A 23,473-nucleotide genomic window follows, 5' to 3' on the forward strand; every position below is an offset into this window, starting at 1 on the left:
TAAGACCTACCAATCTTCCTTTGTAGAGTTGCAAACGTTATTTCTTTTTTCAGAAATTTGCAAATGCACTATTTCAGTTTTTAAAACCTTTTTATAAAATAAAACTAGGAAGTTAGAATATCTTGTCACTTTCTTTTTCGTTGAAATTTTTTTTCTTATTTTGTTTTAATCAATCATGACAATACTATAGCCTAAAGTATCCATCTTCTTAATCCTTTTTCGGGAAAATTATCAAACATAAAACATTACTTAGAAAGCATATTTTAGTAACCACTTTTCAAGAAACGATCAAACTCCAAGAGATTTGAGCTATGAGAATAGAAATATTTGAGTTTATTTAATCATGAACAAGAAACCAATATCATTTTCCGGAGACCCAACTAATTGCAAAGTATCATTGTGTAAGTTGTGACTATGATGTCCAAAATTCAGTAGAAGATAAAAGCGTTAAGACAAATCCTAATCCATTTAAGGATAAGAGAAAAGCATGGCCACACGTAAGTTTCATTTGAAGATCCAAATCTGAATTCTTATTAGAAGGATGGAATCCAATGAAAGTAACAAGCAAAAAGCCAAATAACCATAAAAAATGCTACTGATTAATCTAAGCTACACAAAAATAAATAAATAAAAAGTTTCTATTTTGAGGCATACCCACTAGTTGCATGCAACCAACAACTCGTTCCATGCAATTCAACAACAGTATGTTACTTTCACTAAACAGTTGCTATGAGAGGTAATAATTGACTAATCTTGAAAATCAAGGGCAAACATTTGACTTAAAAAATAGACCAAATGTAAAGTTGGACAAGAAAAGTGTAACAAAAACTAATAAAACTGTTCATCAACTTAATTATTTGAAGGGGATCCTACATAGGCATCCCACTCATGTTTCACACTTGATAAATCAAACTGAACCTCACTTACAATTTGATCAGAGTTACATATACCATAATAAAGAAAAAAAAGATGGTGACAAGAACCAACACCTTTGCATGCCATGCATTACAGTGGCAAAAGAAAGAAGAAATTCAAAAATTAATACTCTATCATTAAACCAACTAACGATGATGCGCCTCTCCGTGAGATGTACTATTACACTATAATCATGGAACAAATCTTCCTGAGTATATTCCGCAATCTGATTTTACACCTCAATCAAATTCCAAGAAAGGAACCTAAGTCTTGAAAAATGAAAAAGAGGAACAAAACAAGGAGGAGAAAAAAAAAACCAAGCCTTACACAAAAACACTTGTAACTGCTTTGTCTTTGAATATGTATACTTCAAATGAAAGAAGAAAGAACACCGTTAGCTATATATGACGAATTTCCTTATGAGCTGTATCTCTTAAGTGATGGAGATGTATGAATTCACAATACCTCATTAAACTTTAACCAGTTTCCCTTGATCTACTGCTACTACCATGACATATCCAATTAACATATCTCCTAGGCAGCGATTCCTGAAAGCGAACAATAAAGTTAATCGTGAACATCACAAAAACATAAAGAAGTGTTAATTCATTTCACGACAATACAATAGGCAAAGGATAATCAATAAGAAATTCATTCTTGACAATGAATCAAAAGTGTACTGATTATAGAAGAGAACGAATATAGGTAGAATGAATGGTCTTTGATCATATAAATTGAATTATTTATAAGAGAATAGATGCATAAAGTAACTCTGATAGGTAACTTTATGTGCCTTGTTCATAACACTACAATTATTCACGTTCAACATGAGAGAGTATGGTCTGTGTCCACATTTAAGTATTTTCAAGTTATGAAGTATAACTTACAAATAAAATTACATTTCAAAAAGTTTAAACGAAGATGATCAAGAAACCTACACATAAGCACAGGAAGTTGCAAGCAATAATTCTACTTGGATTGCAGTAAACACTTCTGAGAAAGCTATCAAGCATCTGAAGATATGAAATTAGAAGACATGCATAACAAAAGTCAGAAGCCAATAAGTACTTAGCATAATTAAAAGAAGACATAAACAAAGCTGCCACAATATATTTATCAATATATCACAGTTACAAATATGCTGATCTTAAGCTTAAAGACAAATGAAACAGACAAAGAGTAAATGCAGATTTCCATTTCAAGTTCCTTCAGAACAATTCATCTTTTGAAATATAAAATCACAACATTTGAAATAAAAAACTAAAGGAATTATAAACAATAATCTGATTTTCTTTTGGAGACAAGAAAGTAACCAAAGATCTTACCTCTATTAGATTGCCTACTTGTAACATTGTAGCTTCCAATATAACCCTCAGAACTCTTTACTGGGTCATCTGAAGCAATACCACCAAGACCATAACCAAATGAGCCAGAACCATCTATCTCAGAAGCAGCGGATCGCCAAGTAGAGTCATTGTAAACTGAACCACTGCCACTGCGGTATAAGTCCCCATAGGATCCTTCATAACCACCAGATGATACATTAAATGCAGAGGATGGAGTTACTCCAGCACTGCTGTTTCTTCCATACCCTCCCCCACCTAATCCAAAGCTGCTATCGCCACCTTCATAAACATTATTCCCAGCAGCATAGCCAGAAGCAGCCCCTCCACCCTGGGTTGGAACGGATGGACCCCAACCAGTGCCACTATTTCCAATTGAAACACCAAAAGACCCACTTCCAGATCCTAAGAAAGGACTGGGGCTGACAGGTGTACTAGCATTGTTGAGGCCCCCATTTCCCCATACATTCCGAGAGGGTGAGCTCATAAGAGAATCACTTCTCCCACTACCGCCACTATAGCCTATAGGAGTGGTATATCTGCTAGAATTACCACTGTAGAAAGGACTAAGTATTCGACCATATCCTAAATTGCTTCCATAACTGGAAGTCCCTCCAAAGCTTGGGCTCAATCCTGAATCCAAATTCATCCCCATTCCATAACCGGTGTTGCCAAGAGGAGTAAACCCACTTCTACCACTAGTAAGAGGACTAAACCTACCGTCCATTCTGACTCCATATCCTCCTATTGGATTCATACTATAGCCCTGAGCATAACTGTTTAGGTAGCTACTGGCTCTATTCAAACCCCCATAGTTATATCCTATCAAAGGGCTCCGAGTGGGACCAGGAGAAAGCTCTTTAGGAACTGCCCTCTTGACTTCAACCATCTTTCCGTTGAGTTCATGAAAAGTTCTACAAAGAACTCTATCCACGGCTTCTTCAGAATCATATGTGATGAAGCCAAATCCTCTTGGCCTCTGCGTATTATGATCATACATAACTACAACATCAGTAATTGTTCCAAATTGATCAAAATACTTTTTAAAATCACTTTCAGTGATAGTTGACGGTAACCCTCCAACAAAAATCTTTTTCGTGCGTCCAGGACCAGGAGATGCATGTGCACTACCAGACTGTCTATTTATATTGTGCTGATCATCCCTAGGAACAGCTTTCTTTGCTTCCACCTGAAATTTGAAACAACGGCACATAGATCAAAATCCGCTACTCATTTTCAGTTTCTTATTTTATAAACAAAAAATGGTGAAGTTCGATCCAATGTACATATGAAAATCCAAGCACCAAAGTAGATAGACTTTAACCCAACATAGCCAAAGTGAAACTGATTTTTCAATCACCAACAAAGTAGACAAATCTAAGAGTAAGACATAATGATCCCTGTTAGAAACACAAGTTAAGCTAGGTCCAATTACTGCAAGGCTAAACACAAAGTATTGATGCAATGCCAAACATATCTTCAATGAAAACAACTCACTGTGCGGCCATCTATTATGTGTTTATCCATAATGACTCTTTCTGCAACAGCAGGATCGGCAAAGACAACGAAACCGAAGCCACGAGCACGACCCGTGGCGCGATCCCTCATGATCACAGCCTCTATCACCTCCCCATATTTCCCAAAATATTCCTTCAGACGTTCCTCATCAGTGTCCCAAGATATTCCCCCAATGAAGAGCTTGCCAAGATCCGATTCCATCTGTTCTGACACCAACGATGACCGATTAATCATCAATCAATGATTCCAAATTCCAATATTGAGATTGCACAAAATTCAAAACAAGCACTCATTTTTAGCCAAAATTCTCATATCAAAAACCAAAACAAACAACAAAAATGCAAAATTCAACAAGCATATCCAAATCATTCAATGATGGTCAAAATCCAAGCCTAGGAATCAATCTAAATGCATAGTTTTCATTAACAGAAAATCAAGCTCAACCTTCACAAAAATCCAATCCTTCCATGAAAACAAAACCGATCAGAAATGCAGATGAGAAGAAAAACACACCTTATCTTAAAATTCAGACAGAACCCAGTTGTTGCTTCGATCAGACACGAAGTGGGTTTTGTCAAATTCGATCTAAGAGCATCGGATCTTCTGAGCATCAATCAAAACATCTAATCTCAGCACAACCCCATCACCAAAAAAACCAAAAAACTAGATCAGAGAGAAGAAAATTTAAAAACTTTCCATAAGATCGATGAGAATTGGAGCGACCCAGATGAGAAAAAATTACCATATGAGGATAAAGATGGTGGAAAAATCATGGGCATGTGAAAAATGTTTCAATGAGAGGAAGGAAAAAAACTGGGAATGGAAACAGAGGATGTGCTCACCATCCTCCCTATCTATATGTGTCTCTCTCTTCCTTTTCTTTTTTTAATTTTAATTTTCAAAAATAAAAATCTCTTGTTCTTGGTTATTCCAATTCCTTAATTTAAATGAAAAGAAAAGGAATTTGTAGCTGACATGAGGAGAGACAATATATTTATATAAATAGCGAGAGAGAGAGAGAGAGAGAGACTGCAAATCCTCTGGTGTAAGAATATTTGGAGGAGCCAAGAGATGACACCAGATTATGATTTTTCTTTTTCTTTTTTTTGGTGAAAAATGAACAATATTGATTGAAATTCATTTTCAATAATTAAAATATAATTTATTTTGTGATATAAAAATATATAATTTATTTAGTTGAGATGACCAAATTCTTTTTGAAGTAATTTTATTCTTACAATTCAGATAGAAGTAAAGAAAAAGAATGAATGAATTATAAAAAATACTATAAGTATGAGTTAATGTTATATATAATTAATATAAAATTTGCTATAATGAATATATTTTTTCAATGAATTATTATAAAGTTTAGTAATTTTTAATTATATAATAACTTATAATTGGATGATAATATAAAAATATATTCTAATTAAATTCTATAAATAATGTGTACAAGAATAATGTACTTTGTTACTATGATACATATGTAAATGGTCAATAAGAGTTGTGGATTGCATTAGAATTAGATTTATCGGAGGGCATATTACAACTTGAGATGCTTTCACTAATTGCTGTTCCTTTAACTCAACAGAAACAAAATGATCAAATTCATGTGTTGTTTGTGGAAATGAATGATAAAATGAAAGAACAGTACTTAAACAATTTAATAGTTTTTCTTTATGGTACTTACACAAATAAGCGTATTGAAGAAGTTGTTTTAACTCCAAATGCAGATTCTTTCCTTTCCTTTCCTTTTTAGATGATAAGCTTACGATATCTTAAAGATACTTTGTTTTGTACATGTTTATATGCATTAAAAAAATTAAACTTGAGATTGAATAAAATTATCTTGTTCCTACCACTTTTGTAAAAAATAAAAACACAGCACCTCATCTCAGAAAAGTAAGATTATTAGAGTTAATTTCATGTTTTGTAGTTAACATAATTAAATTTAAATTTATCTCCAAAATCATTTTTATTTGTTTAATAAAATAACAAGTATTAGTGTTGATTGAATTTTTTACTTTCCTCTTCAACCTTTTCATGTCACCGCTAGCTTTGTTGTTTAGTTGGTACCAACGTGTGTTCTCTTTATTGAAGATTGTTCATATCCATTTGCTATTGTGAAATTCTACACTTTTCCTTATCTTTTAACCAATTTTAAAATTATATATATATACATACATATATATATAGCCCTAATTCACGTTCTCGAAATCTCTCTTACGGCATTGGGGTGTTAACTTGCGTTAACGTATGTAAGATAAACACACAAGTTATTTTATTTAACAATTAACGAAAATATAGTAGAACGATGATATATTATTGATTTATGTCAAATAATATAACTATAAATATTTCAATAAAATTTATGAAATATGATAAAATATTTTTTATTTTTATTAAACTATTTTATATTCTTTTTTATGAGTTTTTATAGATTAGTAATATATTAAATTTTGTATATCATTTTGTTAATTGTTACACAAAATTATAAGATGAGTAACTTAATTTGAAAAATTATAAATTATAAATATTAAATGTGATAATTAAAATTAGAGAGACTAAAATCAAACATAAAATAATTAATAGTAAAATGAATCTATTATTTTATTTTATTTTAAATTAATTTTGTGTACTAAGAATTATCTATAGAGACAAGGCTTGGTTGTTATCAATTATATATTAAAAAGGGAATACTTGAAATTATTTTTCATTCTAAATTAAATGTTAACAAAATAAAAAAAAATGTATTCTATTCCAACTCGATCGTTTTTATTCCATATTGAATTTTATAAAATGAATGTGTTAATTTGGTGCATAGTTTTTATGATTTCTACCGTAGACCATTAAATTATGATTCACCAGAGATAATAATTAAACACCATTGGTTTAAATTTAAGATAAATAAAAAGCCAGAATTTTTTTAATTATGATGATAAAAACAATAACAAATGCATATTATCATAGCTAAAGATAAAAATAATAACAATACTTTGATATCTCACATTAGTTTTGCTTTCTAATTTTTTATAAAAATAAGTACAATATTAAAAATAAAAAATCACAAATATAATTTTATATTTTAAAATAAAATTCTATATTATTTTTGTTAAGCATATTTTATCCAATGAACTTTGGATGGAGAAAATTAATATTACATAAAATAGCATATCAATTATATAAGTAATTGAATATTTTGAAACAATTTTAATAAACTGTTATTATAGTATTGATATTATTTATAACAACACCTTTCAAAATTAAATAAAAATACTATAAGTTAAGTTAGAATAATCTCTTAATGGTTAATCTATGTGCTTGGTGGTATATAGATATTGAATGTAGATAAGGATATTTTTTATTATTTTCATTTCTAAGAAATTAAAGTAAATATTTATCATTAAATTATGTAAGAAAAATATTGTGCTTAAAATAAAAAGGCATGTTCATAATATAAAGATTAATTTTATTTTATGTAGATAATATAAAAATTACAATAATATAATAAAACTTATCTAAAAATATTTCATATTAAAACATTTCCAGATCCGTTTGTATACATTCTATTCATTTTGAACGCCCACAATTTTAAATAGTTTTATTATTATTTGGAAAATCAAGGAAACATCCAATTAAATATTATTAAAGAATTGATATAATATTTTCAATGTAAAGTACAGAAACATTTAAAACTATTCTTAAAATGATAAGCTAAATTTGTTATATATTAAAATTGTATTGATTAAATAAATAATTTAATTTTCAACAAATTTTAAATATATTAAAATCAAATAATATCAATCAATTATATATACACTGATTATTATATAATTGATATTTGGTGTATGAAATCTATGTTAAAAAAATTAAAATAAAATTAGTCTTATGATTTATTATTTTTGGATATTTTACTTGATTTTATACAAAATTAGAAAAGAAAATTAATATGGGATATTAAATGTTATTCTTATTCTTATATTTAGCTACAATAATATGCATTTATTATTATTTTAATTTACTTTTTTATTATATTTTTATTTTTATAATATTATTTAATTATTATATTTTACTTTCATTTTATTTTTCTAATTTATTTATTTATTGAATATTATTTTAATATTATTATTTATTATTCTAATATTATAAAGTAAACCTTAAAAACGTGTTTATTAATATTTTAAAAATATTATACCGAACTTTTTTAATATATTTCTCTGATTTTTCTAAGAATAATAATAAATATATATCATTATACTTTATTTAACTAGTTAGAATTAAAAATGTATACTTTTTAAGTAATTACATGACTACTAAATAATTTTAAATTTTAATTACTTATATATAATTGCATTATTTAAATTTATAACTTTCAATATTTCAAAATGAGAATTGCATTTTTGAAGATAAAATTTTGTATTTACTTTGTTAGCTATACAACTTGATTTCAAGCCATATTGCTGAATTTATACCAATAACATATACAATTAAGAATTTGTAGATTTGAGAATAATAAGAATTAAAATAAATCTAAAAATTGATGAAGTAAAAATATTATAGTTCATCAGACATAAATGTCAATACCAATAAACTTTCCCCTTTTTATGGAACATGCATCAAAGTTTTGGTACACTTATTTAAATAGAAATTACACAGATCTCATTTTACCGAAATAGTTGAGCAGAAATTTAGCCTGCTATAAAGAATTGACTGGTGACTTTTTGTTTTTGAAGAATTCACCATTGACTTCAAATGCTCATCAGAAGATAATAATATACTATGTTTGATGAGGGAACTTTATGGTCCATAAATGTCATTGTAATTAATGTGATTTTGATCTCTCATACTTTTATTATTGGTTTAATTATAATTTTGATTCACATATTTCAAAATACATATAATTTTGATTCCTTTAAATTTAATTCCTCTCATTTAATTTTTATAAATATTTAAATTCAAGTTTTTATTTTAAAATTATTTATTAATTAATAAAAATATAAAAAAAGTGTAAATATCATTATATATATATATATATATGAAAAATAATTTTTTTATACCATTACAAGTCTAAACACTCTTACACTCAATCTGAATTTTTAATAGATTTAAGTTAAATAAATAACTCAAATTAAATGTAAGAATTTTTAAACTTACACTGATATAAAAATATCTTATCTCTATATATATAATGATATTTATACTTTTTTATAATGTTTCTGTTATGTTTAAATATAGTTTTTATTATTGTTATTCACATTATCTTTTGACTTTTTTAGTGTTATTTTAATGCTTTATTTTGATTTTTTTAATGATATTTTAGTTTTCTTGCACCATGTAATCAATATTATTTTCTTGTTTGCATTAAACACTCAACAAAAATTGTGACTATAAATCAATACCGTGTCACATATCTTATCTACCATGAATATGTTTTAGTTCTTAAAGCAACAAAACTCAAAACTTACCGATGAAGATCATGCTATTGACACCACTTTATTCAATGATTAGAGTTGATAAAAACACTCATCTTAGGAGGAAGAAAAAGATAAAAATAAAATTAAACAATGAATTTATGTAATTGTTAAAAGGACTGAAATTATTGTTAAATATATCATAAATTAGCATGGATTCAAGAACATCCTTTTTAGAGGAATATTTGGAAGGACATGAACTAATAATCTACATTTTCCCTATTAAATTATCTCCATTCTGATCTATTATATCAAATCATCAATTAAAACAATCTTGTTCAAAAAATGAAAAAAAAAATTCCTGTGCTAGTGTTAATAGCCAGATTAATGTAATATTGTATTAGTTGCTTCCTTCACTTGTAGTGCATAAGGGCAACACTACATAGTGTCTATTATTATGACAACTGGTAACCACATGCCATTGTTTATAGAGGTTGGTCTTCAAAAAAAGCACGTTACGTGAATAAGCGCGTTTAAAAGCCACACCTTCTTCGATGAAATTAAAAGTCTTATTTAAGAATGTTCATCCTCTGGAATTGTCCAAGTGATTGAGGTGCCAATCTCGCATATACTGAGCTGGTAATTTGAAAAAGATCAATTTTATTTTAAGCTTTAAAATAAAATTTAAATTTAGTCTAAACATGTATTTTACGCTTAAATAAATTGAATCAATCCGAATTTTATAAAAATAAATAAATAATAATAAAATATTATAACTAAGTCAAATCTTATATCTTAGAATATTTATTTGAACTGTTTCGTTTGCCAGATCTAGACATTGTTAGGGCGTTAAGGTGTACTTTAATTGGATTATAATAAGATCAATTTAAATCAAATTATTAATTCATTTATGAAGAAATAAATAATTTTAAGCTATTATTAGTTAATATTTTACGCATCCAACAACAAGTGAGTGATTTAAATGGTATACACTTATTTTTTAAAGTAAAGTGATATTCATACTTTATGTTTTCTGAAAAAATCATTTACAAAGAAAGCTAATCGCACTGTATTGTTCGTGACTTATGTTTCCAGCTCAAAAATCCAATTATGATACCTGCTGTAATCTTTAAAAAAAATATACACATTCAATTCATTTGTTGATCTATGTCAATAAAAAAATTCAAATCGAATCTATCTATGTCAATTATGATATATATAGAGCATTCAACCTGTAGTAAAACTTTGGTTTGGTGATTTAAGTCACTGATCATATCTCACAATGAATTGTGGAATGCTAATAATTTTGAAAATTTAATCTAAGTTGTAGGTGAAAATTTATAGTAATAATCCGGATTTGGTTCAGCTTATTATACAATCCATTTTAGTATACAATCCACAAATATTATTGGAAATCTAGCTTCATTATTATTTAATGAAAAGCCTATAATTATTTTACTTAATTTAACCTTAAAATTTGATAGCCTTCAATTTTCCAAACACTATTCTGTAGCATACAAAAAAAGATGCTGTATCAATATTAAAATGAAATTGCCAATTTACTTTATACTAAAAATATAGACTCTATAAATTAATAATGAAGGAATAGTCAAGATCCAAGAGAATAACAAACGGATGGAGTTGATCTATCAGCTCTTTATTGATAGGAGAATATCTGGGTCCACTTCTCCCAAAGTAATTTTTAACTAGGCTGTTTTGAATAACTATTCATTTAAATGCTTATTTCATATATATATATATTTTTTAAAATAATAACTTATATCGTAAATTTAACAATAAAATGCTTAAAAATAAGTTGAAAATATCTTATTTTAATGTTTATTAAAATGAGATAAAAGTAATTTATAAGAATCCTAAATCATTTTTTATTCCCAAAATCTTTGAAATAGACTCTAAAAGTCAGAATCCAAAATCAACCGTAGGTTAGCTAACCCTATGAAGTATTAAAAATAGAGATGAACTCCTTAAGTACAAGAATGATCTTAGAATTAAAATCAAAATCCAACTACAAGGTGGAAAGAAGAATAAATTTAAACGTTATAATCACAATACATATACAGAAAAGGTAAGAGATGAAGAACTTCATATATATATATATATATATATATATATATAAGAGAAGAAAACTATTAATAATAAAATTTTAAAATTTTTAAAAATTTATGTCTCTTTTTCTCGGACAAATAGGAGTGGAGAGGAGGAGTGAGTCCTCCAAGAGAAGCTGGCCAACTTTACACAATATTTAGGTATACGTTAGGTGAAGAGTTAGAATAAAAAAGATGTACAGAGAATATTGCTAACAAAATTAAATAAATAAATCCAAATTTCTTCATTTTTCTTTCATATACTCAACGTCTAGCACAAAATGTCATAGATATTAGATAATAAAAAAATAAGTTAAAGATATTTTATATTAATTAATAATAATTAATTATAATCATTAATTTTTTTATATAAAAAACTTATATTAGTAGAGAGAGTGTTGGTTTTTTTCATTACAATTATTAATAAATGATAAAAATTATTATTTACGGGTAAAAACAAGTATTTTTCGGAAAAAAAAAACATGTATAAATTAAACTCACACACAATATTTTGAATGCCAAACAAATCACAACACTTAATATAAAAGATGATGATGATGATGATGATGATCTTAAAGTTATCAGCTTTGGCACTGGCACCCCCACTGATGATTTGAGCCACAAGTTTGCTGGGAAATTTCACGAGAGAAGTAGAAGAGATAATATATTGATGAGTTTTAGATTCGCACTTTTTCTTTTAATATACGATGATAACGTCATGTAATGAACAAGGACAACGACACACGACACATTTCTGTGAAGCTGTTTCTTAGGTAACATTGATACTTATATATTTATATAATGTTTTTTTTTATTTCTTTTTATTTATTTTTTATTTTTAATATATTGTATTATATTACCTTTTTCTTTTATATTCTTAAATTCAAACTATTTATGATTTATTCAACAAATTGAATAGCTCTGCTAAGCAAATGAGATTTCTCCACACGTGTGTGTAAGTGTGTGACAGAGAGAGGATCAATCACATCCCACTGAATTGTCAATGCCATTAGGATCAACTTTGCTTTCATGGGAACAGCTATTTTAACGTGGAGATGTTGATTATTTGAAAGACCAAATGAGAAAGAGAGGAAGAAAAAGTGAAATTTATTCTTTATCACTATTAATTGCAAGAGGAAGAATTTACATATAAACCCTATATACTCCAACAGAAGTCAATATGTGATTTGGAACTAGTTCACATTTTTGACTTACCAATTAACTTATATTGGAGAAATATCTCAAGATTTTTATTCCCAGAAATATATGATTGTGTCAAATCAATTTCTAGAGTTATGAGCATTTTTTATACCTTTATTCCTGAGTTCACTTATTTTAAAAAATAAAAAGAGTACACATTTGCATACAATTCGTGATTATATTTTTGTTGCACTGTTTCGAATGAAATTTTCAGTTCTGATATTTGATTTAATGGATGTTTAACAATGATCATTCCATAATGACTTATATTTTTTTTGCTCTATTCTTCTTCTTATTATTTCATTGATTATGATTAAATATAAGATAAAGTTTGGCAAATGTTGACATTGTGATAAAATATATCCATGTGTGCAACATAAATAATAAATAAAAAATTTTAATTGTTAATTGTTTAATTAATCTTTGCTATTGCATTTTATTCTTTTTCATGCATTAAAGAAGTGTGACAATAATTAAGTTAGAATTACCAAATCTTCGGTTTCATTAAGTTAAAATTTAATTGAACATATGATCATAAGTTTGTTCTTAACTAGTAGTCATCATTACGCGACTGGTTTATCAGTGAGGAATTTATATAAACTTTCCAGAAATAAGAAATAAGGTATTTATACGTAATATTTTGATAAATGTCTAGTTAAATTTTATTTTGTATTATATGTGAATTGCGTAACATGATATGATACACAATTGCTCATTTTCTAGCTTATAGATTGTTTGGTATTTAGGCTATATATTAAGTTGCAGTGCTTCTTGCACAAAGTTTTTGCCTTGCTTCTGAGAGTAAAATCAATTCATAAAAGAGCTTCTCATATTGTTAATCCCGTTTGTATTTTTGTTAATATTAGAAGTCCGTTTACATAATTGGAACCATTACAATACCTAATACACGACACTTATCAATAAAGAGCTGATAGATCAACTTCATCCATTTCTTGATATAACATCTTAATATTGTTTTAGAGATCTTTGAATATTTTATATAGTTGCATTTGTATAATTTTAATACATTTTATTTAAAAATTATTGGACTTGAGTTAGTCAAGAAAATGCTACAGTGGAAATTTTTTTATTATAAATTATAAAAATACATAAAAGAAACATTAACTTAAAAATAAAACTTACATAATAATTATATTAATAATTAAAAATATATATCAATGCTGTTTACCATTATCATTGCTAAACTGTCAGGTTATTTCTCATTATTATTGTTTTGTATAATCAACAGGGTAATGCACATTTTCCATTTTTTTTCCTTTTTTATAGTCAACAGGCCAAAGCCCATTTTCTCTTAACTGGTCATGTTTGCACTACCAAAAAAGGTGATCATGTTTACTACTATGACAAAAAACAAGTCATCATGAATTCACAACCAAAAATACAAAGACATCATTGTATTGGAACCTAGGATTTAGATCCTTAGTGACTAAAAAACAAAGGATTTAGATCCTCAATGTGACATTTTTAAGGTATGAAACCTTAACCATAAAGAAATGGTTTATATTTTAATAGTAAGGTGAAACACTGCATGTCTTTGTTGTAAATTTTACACTTGAAAGCATTCTAGTCCTAAAAGCTATATTAAAGATAAATTATGACACAATTAGTAAATAAACCAACCCCTTAAATATATTAATTAAAGTTTTATAACTATTATTGATATAAAAAAATTATTTAGAGGAATTATTCTTCACCTCAAAAGAAATTCACTTATGAAGTAATCCTATTAGTAAATTAATATTACATGATACATAAAATTAAAAATTTATTCTTGGGTTAATTCAAAAGTACAATTAGAAATTTAAGACCTAATTGGAACTGCTATACTAGAAATGCAACTAGCCATTATAATATTATAATGTCTATGATTTTATAAAGTAAAAATTAAAATATTAATTTAAGTGTTTTTCAGTTTAGTTATCGAAGATATTAATATAACATTATTGTTGTTACACATAACAAAAAAAAAACTATTTATTAACGATGTTTTGTTGGATTAGCCTTTGTTAGTATAATTTTTTTAATAAAAATTAAATTATTATTATAAATTTTTTGAATATTTACTAATAATATAATATTATAGTAATAAACAATTTCGTTAGAATATAATATTAATATAGTACATTATTTCTTAATATAGACATTCAAAATCTTTAACTTTCATTTATACGGTTAGTTTAATACTTTATTTAAATCAATAAGTGCAAACAACATAAATACAAGTTTAAATTGTTGTAAGCATATTAAAATATTATTTACTCACAAATATTAGAAGCCAAACATCGTCATTGCTTATAAGTGATTTCTTTAATTAGTGGACCATTTTCATGAGTAGGATGATATATGAAGATGTGACTTGTGAAGACGACAACGAAAAAGAAGTAAATAATCATTGAGGGATACTTTTCTGCTTCTTGAAAGGGTTGGCCATTGTTGAAAAAGAAAGGAAAATTAGAGGAGAAATTAAAGTAACTATATTTGGAAAAGTTTAAGGGTTGAAAAGGATTAGAAACCAAAAATTAAAAAAGAAATAAAATGAAAAGGTGGGTAATGGTTGGAGCTAAAAAAGTAATATATGAATGGAAAATTTTATTTATAAATCTTGAAAATTTAAGGGTCTTTTTATATGAAATTGAAAGTTTATAGCGTCTATTTCAAAATGAAGTAAAATTTAGCAAGTATTAATATTATTTTATTTTCCTAATATTATTGAACCAAATGAATGGATTGGGAAAAGGAAGGAAAGAAACATAACAATCCATGTTTCTCTTTGTTTGGAATATTAATAAGAAAATGAAACTTCATTATCTTATTTTAGAGTTAAATCATAATTAAGGATACATACTTAAATATAAAAAAGAATTTAAGCGAAATGCATTGAAAGTATAACAAAATTATACTCTCATTTAACCATAAATTATCATATTTATAAAAATAAATAATTTAAAACTTATACCTACTGTATATTTTAATTAATTAATTATATAATATTTTATATTGACAATATATCATAGCCAAATTCATAAAAAAATATTTAATTAATTTTTAACTTTTAGATCTAATTCCCTATTTCATTCAATTTTGAAGAAAAGAAAATTTTGATCTTTGAGAACAGAGGAAGAATAGTTCTCTTTTTTTTTTCCCTGTACAATTTGATTTAAGGTCTCAAACAAATGAGATTATTTTCCTTCTACTTATCCATTCTCCAAAGAAAATATAAAAAATAATAAGGGGATTTTCAGTTTTCCCATCTTTTATTTTCTACCCATATAACTTCCAAACAAAAGGGAGAAGGCTTGTGCTTTTTTTCTTGTTCTTTGTATTCCAACCATGGTCTTTCCCTCTTCATTTCACCATTAAAAAAAGTTTCTTAAGGTGTGTATTATATAGTTAAGTGGTTATTTGAGAAAGGAAATTTGGAAGAAGGGAAAGAGAGGATAAATTTTATATTTTAAATAAATATATTTAAAATTAATATTTATTTAAAATAAAAGATATAAATTGATATATTAACATAAACTTTATGTATTAATTATACATTTATCATCATAAGTGATATATAATAATTTTAATTTAAAATTAAATATGTCTCTTTTTTTTTCTCCAAAATTTCTCTCTCAAACATAATTAAAATGTCATGTGAAAAAACTAGTAAAGTAGTCACTAAGAGCAAATTACTCATTTATGAGAACATATTATCTTTGTATTCTTATTGTTTTTATCTTATATATATTTAGTTTTGATTTTACTTTCAACTAGTTACCTTGCAGAAGCTCAATTGGTGAGCCAATTATTCTTCATAAAATGGATCCTTCAACAGCAACGGTAATTTTATGCTAATTTTTAATATCTTTGTACTCTCAAGAGCTCTTACTATTGAAATTTAAGATAGAAGACAAGTTTCTTTAAGCTGTAGTTTAACTAAAGAGAGCAAGATTCTATTTGGATAACTTTTATTTATAAGAAAAAAAATAGTATAAAAAATGAATAACTTTTTTATATAAGTTAGAAATAATTTATATTTTTATATATATTTTTTAGAAATAATCTCATTTTACTTCTCTAAATAAATTTTATTTATTTTTTATATTAATATTTTTCTATAAGAACTTCTCTAAAAATTTATTCAAATTAGGCTTGTATCGATTCTAAATTATGCTGAAGCAATTAGACATTGATTATATCTTGATATCAATTTAACTATTGTTTTTTTTTTTTATTGATCCATCAAGTTGAGAGAGAACTGCAAGATATCATTTAGTTATGTTTAGAAATGACATTTTGAAGAGAAAAAAGGACAATTTTTCCAAATTAAAAAAAAAATATAATATTTATAGAAGAAAATAAAAGATTAATACATTAAGTCTACGAAGGATGTCAATGTAATTATAATTGCTTGCATAAATCATTTAAAACATTTATGCTCAAATGTCACAACTTCAGATTTAATAAGAACAAATAGCAAATTATCCTTTACCCATATACTTCTGAATTTACTCTTCACACTATCTTCATATCACCAAACTCCCAGAGTTTTGAAGTGAAAAACGTGAATTTCTTTATCTTTGCTTAATTTAGCAAGTTACAGAAGAAAACTTTCGAAAAAAATCATTATTTTTCTAAAATTATCATTACCTAATCACGTTCTCAGGCTCAAGTTTCCTATCCTAATATCTTTTTGGTAGCATTTAATTTGGGTTGAGTCTTAACCATTCAACTTGATTAATTAAACATTGATAGTACATTTTAGGGATCAATTAAAAGCTCTGACATGTTTGAAGGATGACTCATACTCAACCAAGTAATTACTCAACTCCTTCACAATTCATGACAAAGACATGACAGTGAAATATCTGGGCACATTATTTTTTGTGCCATTAGATGCATACCACATTAGCTATGTTTCTTTGTTACTGGTTATCATCACAATCTTCCACTTTAATTGCATGGTTAGTGATAATTAATGTGATCCAGTTAATTGTACGAACAAGAGAAAATCTTACTCGAAAAACAAATAACAATCTCTCTTTCCTAATTGTTTACCTCACATTGAATGAATCACGTGCATGCCAAGAGTCTTGCTTACTTTATATTAATGCACTGTAATAATGTTTTGTTTACGACTACCCCTTGTGACAAAAATTTGATATTGTCCATATTTCGTTAATGTCTATTCTATATATCTGTTTCAAAATCAATGTGAATGTTATAATGAAAGTTTATGACTTCTGTTTACAGCAGAAATGTATATTTTTACTAAATTTTTGTATAACATAGCTTTCATAAGATTTTTTACTTTTTGACAGTTCCAATTCTATAATTTATCAATTATGCATGTCAGGATTTACTTGTACATTTTAACGACTGTAAAAATATTATTAATGTATTAGATATTGGGATATTTTATTATTTTTAATAAAAATTATATATATATATATATATATATATTCTTAAATAAAAATTAAGAAAATTGTAAAATTTATTAAAAAATATAAAATTAAAATTAATATAACTCAATAAACAAAAGTGATATTTTTTTTTAATAAATTTCAATAGTAAAAATGTGTTTAGAAGAATATGTTAAACTGTATATTTTACATTTCTAATTTTGAATTAAAAAAATAAGTTACTAAGATAAACTTATATGATATATCACCAAGTAATGAGGATGAGATAATTTACTCGTAATTTCTTATTCTAATTACCAAAGAGCCTTAACTTGTAAAAGTTGAAGAGACTAGATAATCCTTTGATATGTTATATTTTATGACCTGGGTTGGTGACAGTTTGATATTCAAGTAATCAAATCTAGCACAATTTTAGATTAAATATAATTCCCTCTCCATTGGGTGCGTTCCTTTGAAAACCTACCAATCAAAGTTAACAAATTTTGAAGTCAAAGTCTAATCCCCCTTTGCTTGTTAAGAGAACAAAATGATACAGGTCACTACCCTAATTTCCCAGCAAAATTGAGTGGATGCACGACTACAACCCTAAAGCTAAAGCCTCTTTTGGTCATACACTTCTCTAAACTGCTAACCCATTAGGCCAATTTTCGAAAACAGAAGAGCTCATTTTCTTGTTGAAGTTATCATCTCTAAGCTGGCCTCAAATATCTATATGATTTTGCTCGAAACTTATTCAAACTTTTGACTGCACTTTTCTCTTTGACTTCAAATCAAATGATGTAACATTTTTCAAGTTTCCCATTGCTTTTGATTATTCCAATATCTGATTATCATTATTTCAGGTGGAAACAACACATATAATCCATTATCTGAAATAAAGTACCCTTTTGATTCTCATAAAAAAAAAATTACTTACTGTTTTAACACGAGATTTAGTTACTTCAGAATGCATACATTTCTGCATCAAAATTGTCATAAAGCGAATACATATTGATGAATCTTGAACCACGATTGCAACTGAAGAAAACTTTTATGTAGCATATAAAAAGCTTAAGACTGAAACTGTTTACCACTATCATTTTCTTAAGATGGATTCTTAGACTTGACTAAGAAATATTAAAACTTTTATAGAATTTTCAATGTGCAAGATGACTATATCTCCAATCAAGCACACCCTTCAACACTTTTACAATTTCACAGCCCAACTAACACATCTCCAATCAAACCCTTCCAGTCTAACAAAGAAAATTCAAACCAATAACATAGTAATCAAGCCTACTCCAAATTGACTTATCAACTCAAAAAAGGGATAAATCAAAATATTTAGTAAAAGATAATAATAATAATAATAATAATAATAATAATAATACGTGAATTAATATATTATCATGTAGATTTCAAACATTTTTTGTCATGAACTAGCAGAATCATCATTTTCTTCATTATCAAGAACATCAAAGAAGGGGTCTTTGAGCAACTCAGCAGCAGAAGGTCTAGCCCTTGGCTGCGCAAGGCACCTCTCAATGAAGGCCTTCACCTCAAAATCTTTAATCTTGTTCAATGCCTGTGGTCTAACACCTGATGACACTTTTTTGTATATCTTGGCAACATTGTCACACTCACTATAAGGAATCTCAAGTGTCACCATCTCCAACACACACATTCCAAATGAGTATATGTCCACCATTTCTGTGTAGTCCTCATCATATAACTCAGGTGCCATAAATTCAGGCGTCCCAAGAATTGAATGAGCAGAGTGACTCTTGCCCACAATTGCTGCCAAACCCAAGTCACCAATCTTAACCTGATACACATGAAAACAAAAAGAAATTAATGACATCTTGTAATAAACAGCAACAAAAAAATTGTAGCTTGATGATTATATCTTAATGCATATCAAATGTAATAACAAAAATTGATAAATCATAAGGATTAACAATGTAAAAAAACACGTGACTCAAGGAAAATTTACATTTGAAAAATTTTCAAAAAAATGTTACCTGGCCAGTATTCCCATTTACAAACACATTGCTGCAATTGAGATCTCTGTGGATGATACAAGGATCATGCAAATGCAAATAATTCAACCCTTCCAAAATCTGCTTAGACCACTTCTTCAAAGCCTTCATGGAAACATGCCTATGCTTCTTCCTATATTCCCTCAAATTCCCACTTGTGCAGACCTCAGTGATGAAATTCAAAGTGTTATGCTTCTCATCCCTCCAAACACTGTAAAGGGAAATGATGTTTTTGTCGGTTAAGCTTCTGAGCAATCTCACTTCTGAGTAAAGCCTATCCACCATGGCAGGATCATCACTGAAGTTCCTTAGTTTCACTTGGTTCCAAGCTACCTCTATTCCTTCTTCTTGATCGAATGCTCTGTAAACTTTTTTCACAGCACCAGATCCCAACAGTTCACTGTATCTGCCATATCTTCCAGTTGGATCAATCTCAACAAATGGTTCTGAATCTTTGTCTGATGGATCAGGCTTAATACTCGGCATCTAGCACCAAAACATGGATCAGAACATCAAAATCAAATCAAATTAGAGTGTGAAAAATAAAAATTGAAACTTTTTCTGGAAATTTTTGCTTTTCTAGATCTGATCTTGAGATTACAAAATCAGTATGTTACTTAAGTTTTTGAGAGAAAAAGGAACCAACCCATCATCAAAATTCATTAAAGTTATTTTTTTACACAAGTTAAATAATAATTAATAAAAAAAAGTAAAATAAAATCTGTCATACTTGCATGCATGAAATTCAGATCAAAATCCAAGAGGCAAATTGAAAGGCAAAAATAATTCAAATTTTATGGCTACTGGGATAACTTAACACATTCATCCGAATCACAATGCAGAATAGAGCAAAATAATAATGATCATTACCATGAGGAAAACCAATTGCTTTTTGAAGAAAAGAGAAGCTGAAGAAGCACCAATATGAAAATAAAGTAGAATGAGACACAAAAACAAGAAAGTAGGAGCAATTTGAGGTAACTATATATACAGAAATCAAGGAGTGTACGTCAGTTAAAAGTGCTGTTTAATTCGGATTAGATAATATTTCTGAACGGTCTTCCAGAATCTTTTTCTAATCGGTAACCCAAAGAAAAAAAGAAAAAGAATATATATATATAAGTCAACTTTTCAGTATCCCTTCAATCTGCTATAGTAAGCACCTCAAATAAATAATTTATAACTTCCCATTAGAGTTTTCTTTTTGGGTTACACAGCTATTTTTGTAATTTAACTTTTACCCAGCATTGTTAAAAATTTATGAAAAATAAAATACTCAGGTCACTACTTTATCTGTTGATTGAAGTTGGGCTGATAGAACTTTATTAGAATTTATGTATTTAATCAATAAAATTAAACTAAACATTATTTAAAAAAAAAATCTCTCCTTTCGAAAAAATATATACTTTTTAGGCTTATTTCTTTGTTTCAAATTTATTGCCATTTTAAGAATTCGAGACTTGGTTATAATTGTATAGATAATTAATTTCAAATTATCTCAATTAACTAAATAAAATAATAGAATAAATAAGAGTGCTTGAAACTAGCATATACTAGTGTTGTTTAAGAAATAATTTGGGAAAACTAAAACAAATATGCTTCACGAAAAGTTTATCTTAAATAAACGTTAATCAGTATTATGTCCCCACCTTATAAAGAAAGATATTGATAAAAAGTTAATATACTTTTGTAATGTAAGTTTAAACAACATGTAATAAAAATTTATACATAATAATTTATATTTAAAATAATAAAATATTATAGAATCCAACGCATTAATAATAGTGAATGCTATAATCAATGATATAAATTTATTTTTTTTATTCTTTAACCTGTGTCCTTAAATACACATTAAAAAATTAATTTTTATTAAAATGTAATAATACACTCTTAATTAATTTTAATATATTTCTACTTTAATTTTTAATAAAAATGAATTTTTTATTTATTATTTTCTAAATTAATATCGTTAACAAACCTGTTGTAAAAAAAATTTAACAAAACCCGATTTTATACTATTGTAACAAAAATATTCATTTGAAGCGAAACTAATGCCAGAAAAAATTGTGTTTAACATCTTAGCATTAGTCTTTTTTTGTACGGATTATCTACCATTTATGTTTCACAATATATATTAGAAAATAATAAATAAATTTTTTTTATTAACATTTATAACTTTTAATGTTATTAGTATATTAAATTTTATAATATTTTATAATTTCTAATAAAAATTTAATATATAAATTATTATTATGTGTCTTTAAATATACATTAGATTAAAAAAGAAAACATTATAGTAGGTAAAAAAAAAAACAGATTCTTTCTGTTTTTTCGTCTTGAAAAGTCAACATATTGTTTATGGCGCTAGTTTGACTATTATAGTTCTTCCTCTGTTTCCATGGTCACCTGAGCCAATGGGGAAGAAGCACCTGTTCCCTCAAAGTGTTTGCCTTTTAAGAAGCTGTTGAAAAATAAAAAGAAAAGGGATATGAATCTCTTTACAATGCAGTTTTAATTCTTGTTTAAGAAACAAAAATTAATTAATTTATATTATTTGTATATATTAAATTTTAAATCAATCTTAATGAAAATCTAATGAAAAATATCCATTTAATCAAGTTATTTTCTTTTACATTTTGTCACATGGATATTTAGAGTTAAAATTTATTAAAAATAATATGTAAATTAATTTTCTCTCAACTGAAATAATTTTTTGATAATTTTAATTAAAATTTTAATTATTATTTAATTTTTTATTATTTTATATAATTTTTTTTATAAATACTTATATATAATTATTTTAAATAAAATACGTGTAATGTCATCTTTAAAAGAGTTCTTACTCTTTTAAGGGGAGATTAAAGAGATTGAAGGTAAGAGGAAGAGAAGGATCAAAGAAAAAACTAATTAATGCATTTTTAAGGGTATATGATCATTTAAATTTCTTTTGTAGCATGAAACTTGGTGTTCAGATTGAAAATTTTTGAATATTAATAAAAAAATAATAAACATGCAGCTGTGAATTTTCTTAAATTATTAAAAATTATGTAAAAAATATAACATATAAAGATCCCCACATAAATCAATCACTTAGATGAGATAGATTTTTAAAACTCTATATTCAGAGAGTTGAGCAACAGATAACAAAGATGCAAAAAAGAAAACGTTACATCATTGAAAAGTGATACCATTTTATTAGAGTAGTGAGTCATAGTTGAAAAATAGTTAATATAGTGTAATTCCATGAATCTTGCAACAAACATGTGTAGCATTAACTGGCAAAAGATATGAATCCTTAATAGCTTGTAGAGTGGTCTTCTCTCGTGATCATAGGCTTAGCTTTTGCTCTTTGATGGAATTATGAGTACCCGAAAGAACATGTGATCATATGAACAAGTTGGCTTTTGCAATTACTAAGCATATTAATGTCTTAGGTCACGAAAAATATGGGGAGCATGTGAACCATGGTACAATGTTGCTGATTTGATGAAACATATGTAGTTGTTGTTGTTATTGGTTATAAGAAATATCTCA

At 26.7% G+C, this 23,473-nt stretch overlaps 2 protein-coding genes across 9 annotated transcripts; both read right to left on the bottom strand.

Moving 5' to 3' along the window:
* Positions 1-822: 822 nt before the first annotated feature.
* LOC113854394 (heterogeneous nuclear ribonucleoprotein 1-like) lies at positions 823-4,841 on the bottom strand. 8 transcript variants are annotated; one of them, XR_003502755.1, is made up of 8 exons: positions 4,519-4,841; positions 4,290-4,399; positions 3,756-3,977; positions 2,241-3,447; positions 1,854-1,928; positions 1,381-1,463; positions 1,243-1,282; positions 834-1,141 (listed from the first exon to the last, which is right to left on the bottom strand). XR_003502755.1 is itself a non-coding variant. In XM_027485349.1 (5 exons), the coding sequence occupies exons 3-5, from the start codon at positions 3,975-3,977 to the stop codon at positions 1,450-1,452; spliced, it is 1,443 nt and encodes a 480-aa protein (XP_027341150.1). In that variant the 5' UTR covers positions 4,290-4,379; positions 4,519-4,841; the 3' UTR covers positions 823-1,449. The 8 variants fall into 8 exon arrangements, 2 of the variants coding, with proteins under 2 accessions (XP_027341150.1, XP_027341149.1); XR_003502751.1 differs by lacking the exon at positions 1,854-1,928 and having other exon boundaries at positions 888-1,141; XR_003502754.1 differs by having other exon boundaries at positions 888-1,282.
* A 14,257-nt stretch (positions 4,842-19,098) lies between these two features.
* On the bottom strand, positions 19,099-20,876 carry LOC113856065 (probable serine/threonine-protein kinase WNK11). Its single transcript, XM_027487698.1, has 3 exons — positions 20,810-20,876; positions 19,922-20,425; positions 19,099-19,725 (listed from the first exon to the last, which is right to left on the bottom strand). Exons 1-3 carry the CDS (start codon positions 20,810-20,812, stop codon positions 19,333-19,335), a joined length of 900 nt encoding a protein of 299 aa, XP_027343499.1. The 5' UTR covers positions 20,813-20,876; the 3' UTR covers positions 19,099-19,332.
* Positions 20,877-23,473: the final 2,597 nt, after the last annotated feature.

This window comes from Abrus precatorius, unplaced genomic scaffold, assembly GCF_003935025.1.
Source record: "Abrus precatorius isolate BTA unplaced genomic scaffold, Abrus_2018 Scaffold11, whole genome shotgun sequence".
Lineage (NCBI taxonomy): Eukaryota > Viridiplantae > Streptophyta > Magnoliopsida > Fabales > Fabaceae > Abrus > Abrus precatorius.

Bases quoted from the DNA above. Each gene is read 5' to 3' on its own strand.
- LOC113856065 (XM_027487698.1), bottom strand. The intron at 19,726-19,921 runs GTAACATTTTTT...CATGTGTATCAG, and splicing joins TAAATGGGAATACTGGCCAG to GTTAAGATTGGTGACTTGGG.
- LOC113854394 (XM_027485349.1), bottom strand. From the start codon at position 3,977: ATGGAATCGGATCTTGGCAAGCTCTTCATTGGGGGAATATCTTGGGAC. The intron at 3,448-3,755 runs GTGAGTTGTTTT...TTCAAATTTCAG, and splicing joins ACATAATAGATGGCCGCACA to GTGGAAGCAAAGAAAGCTGT.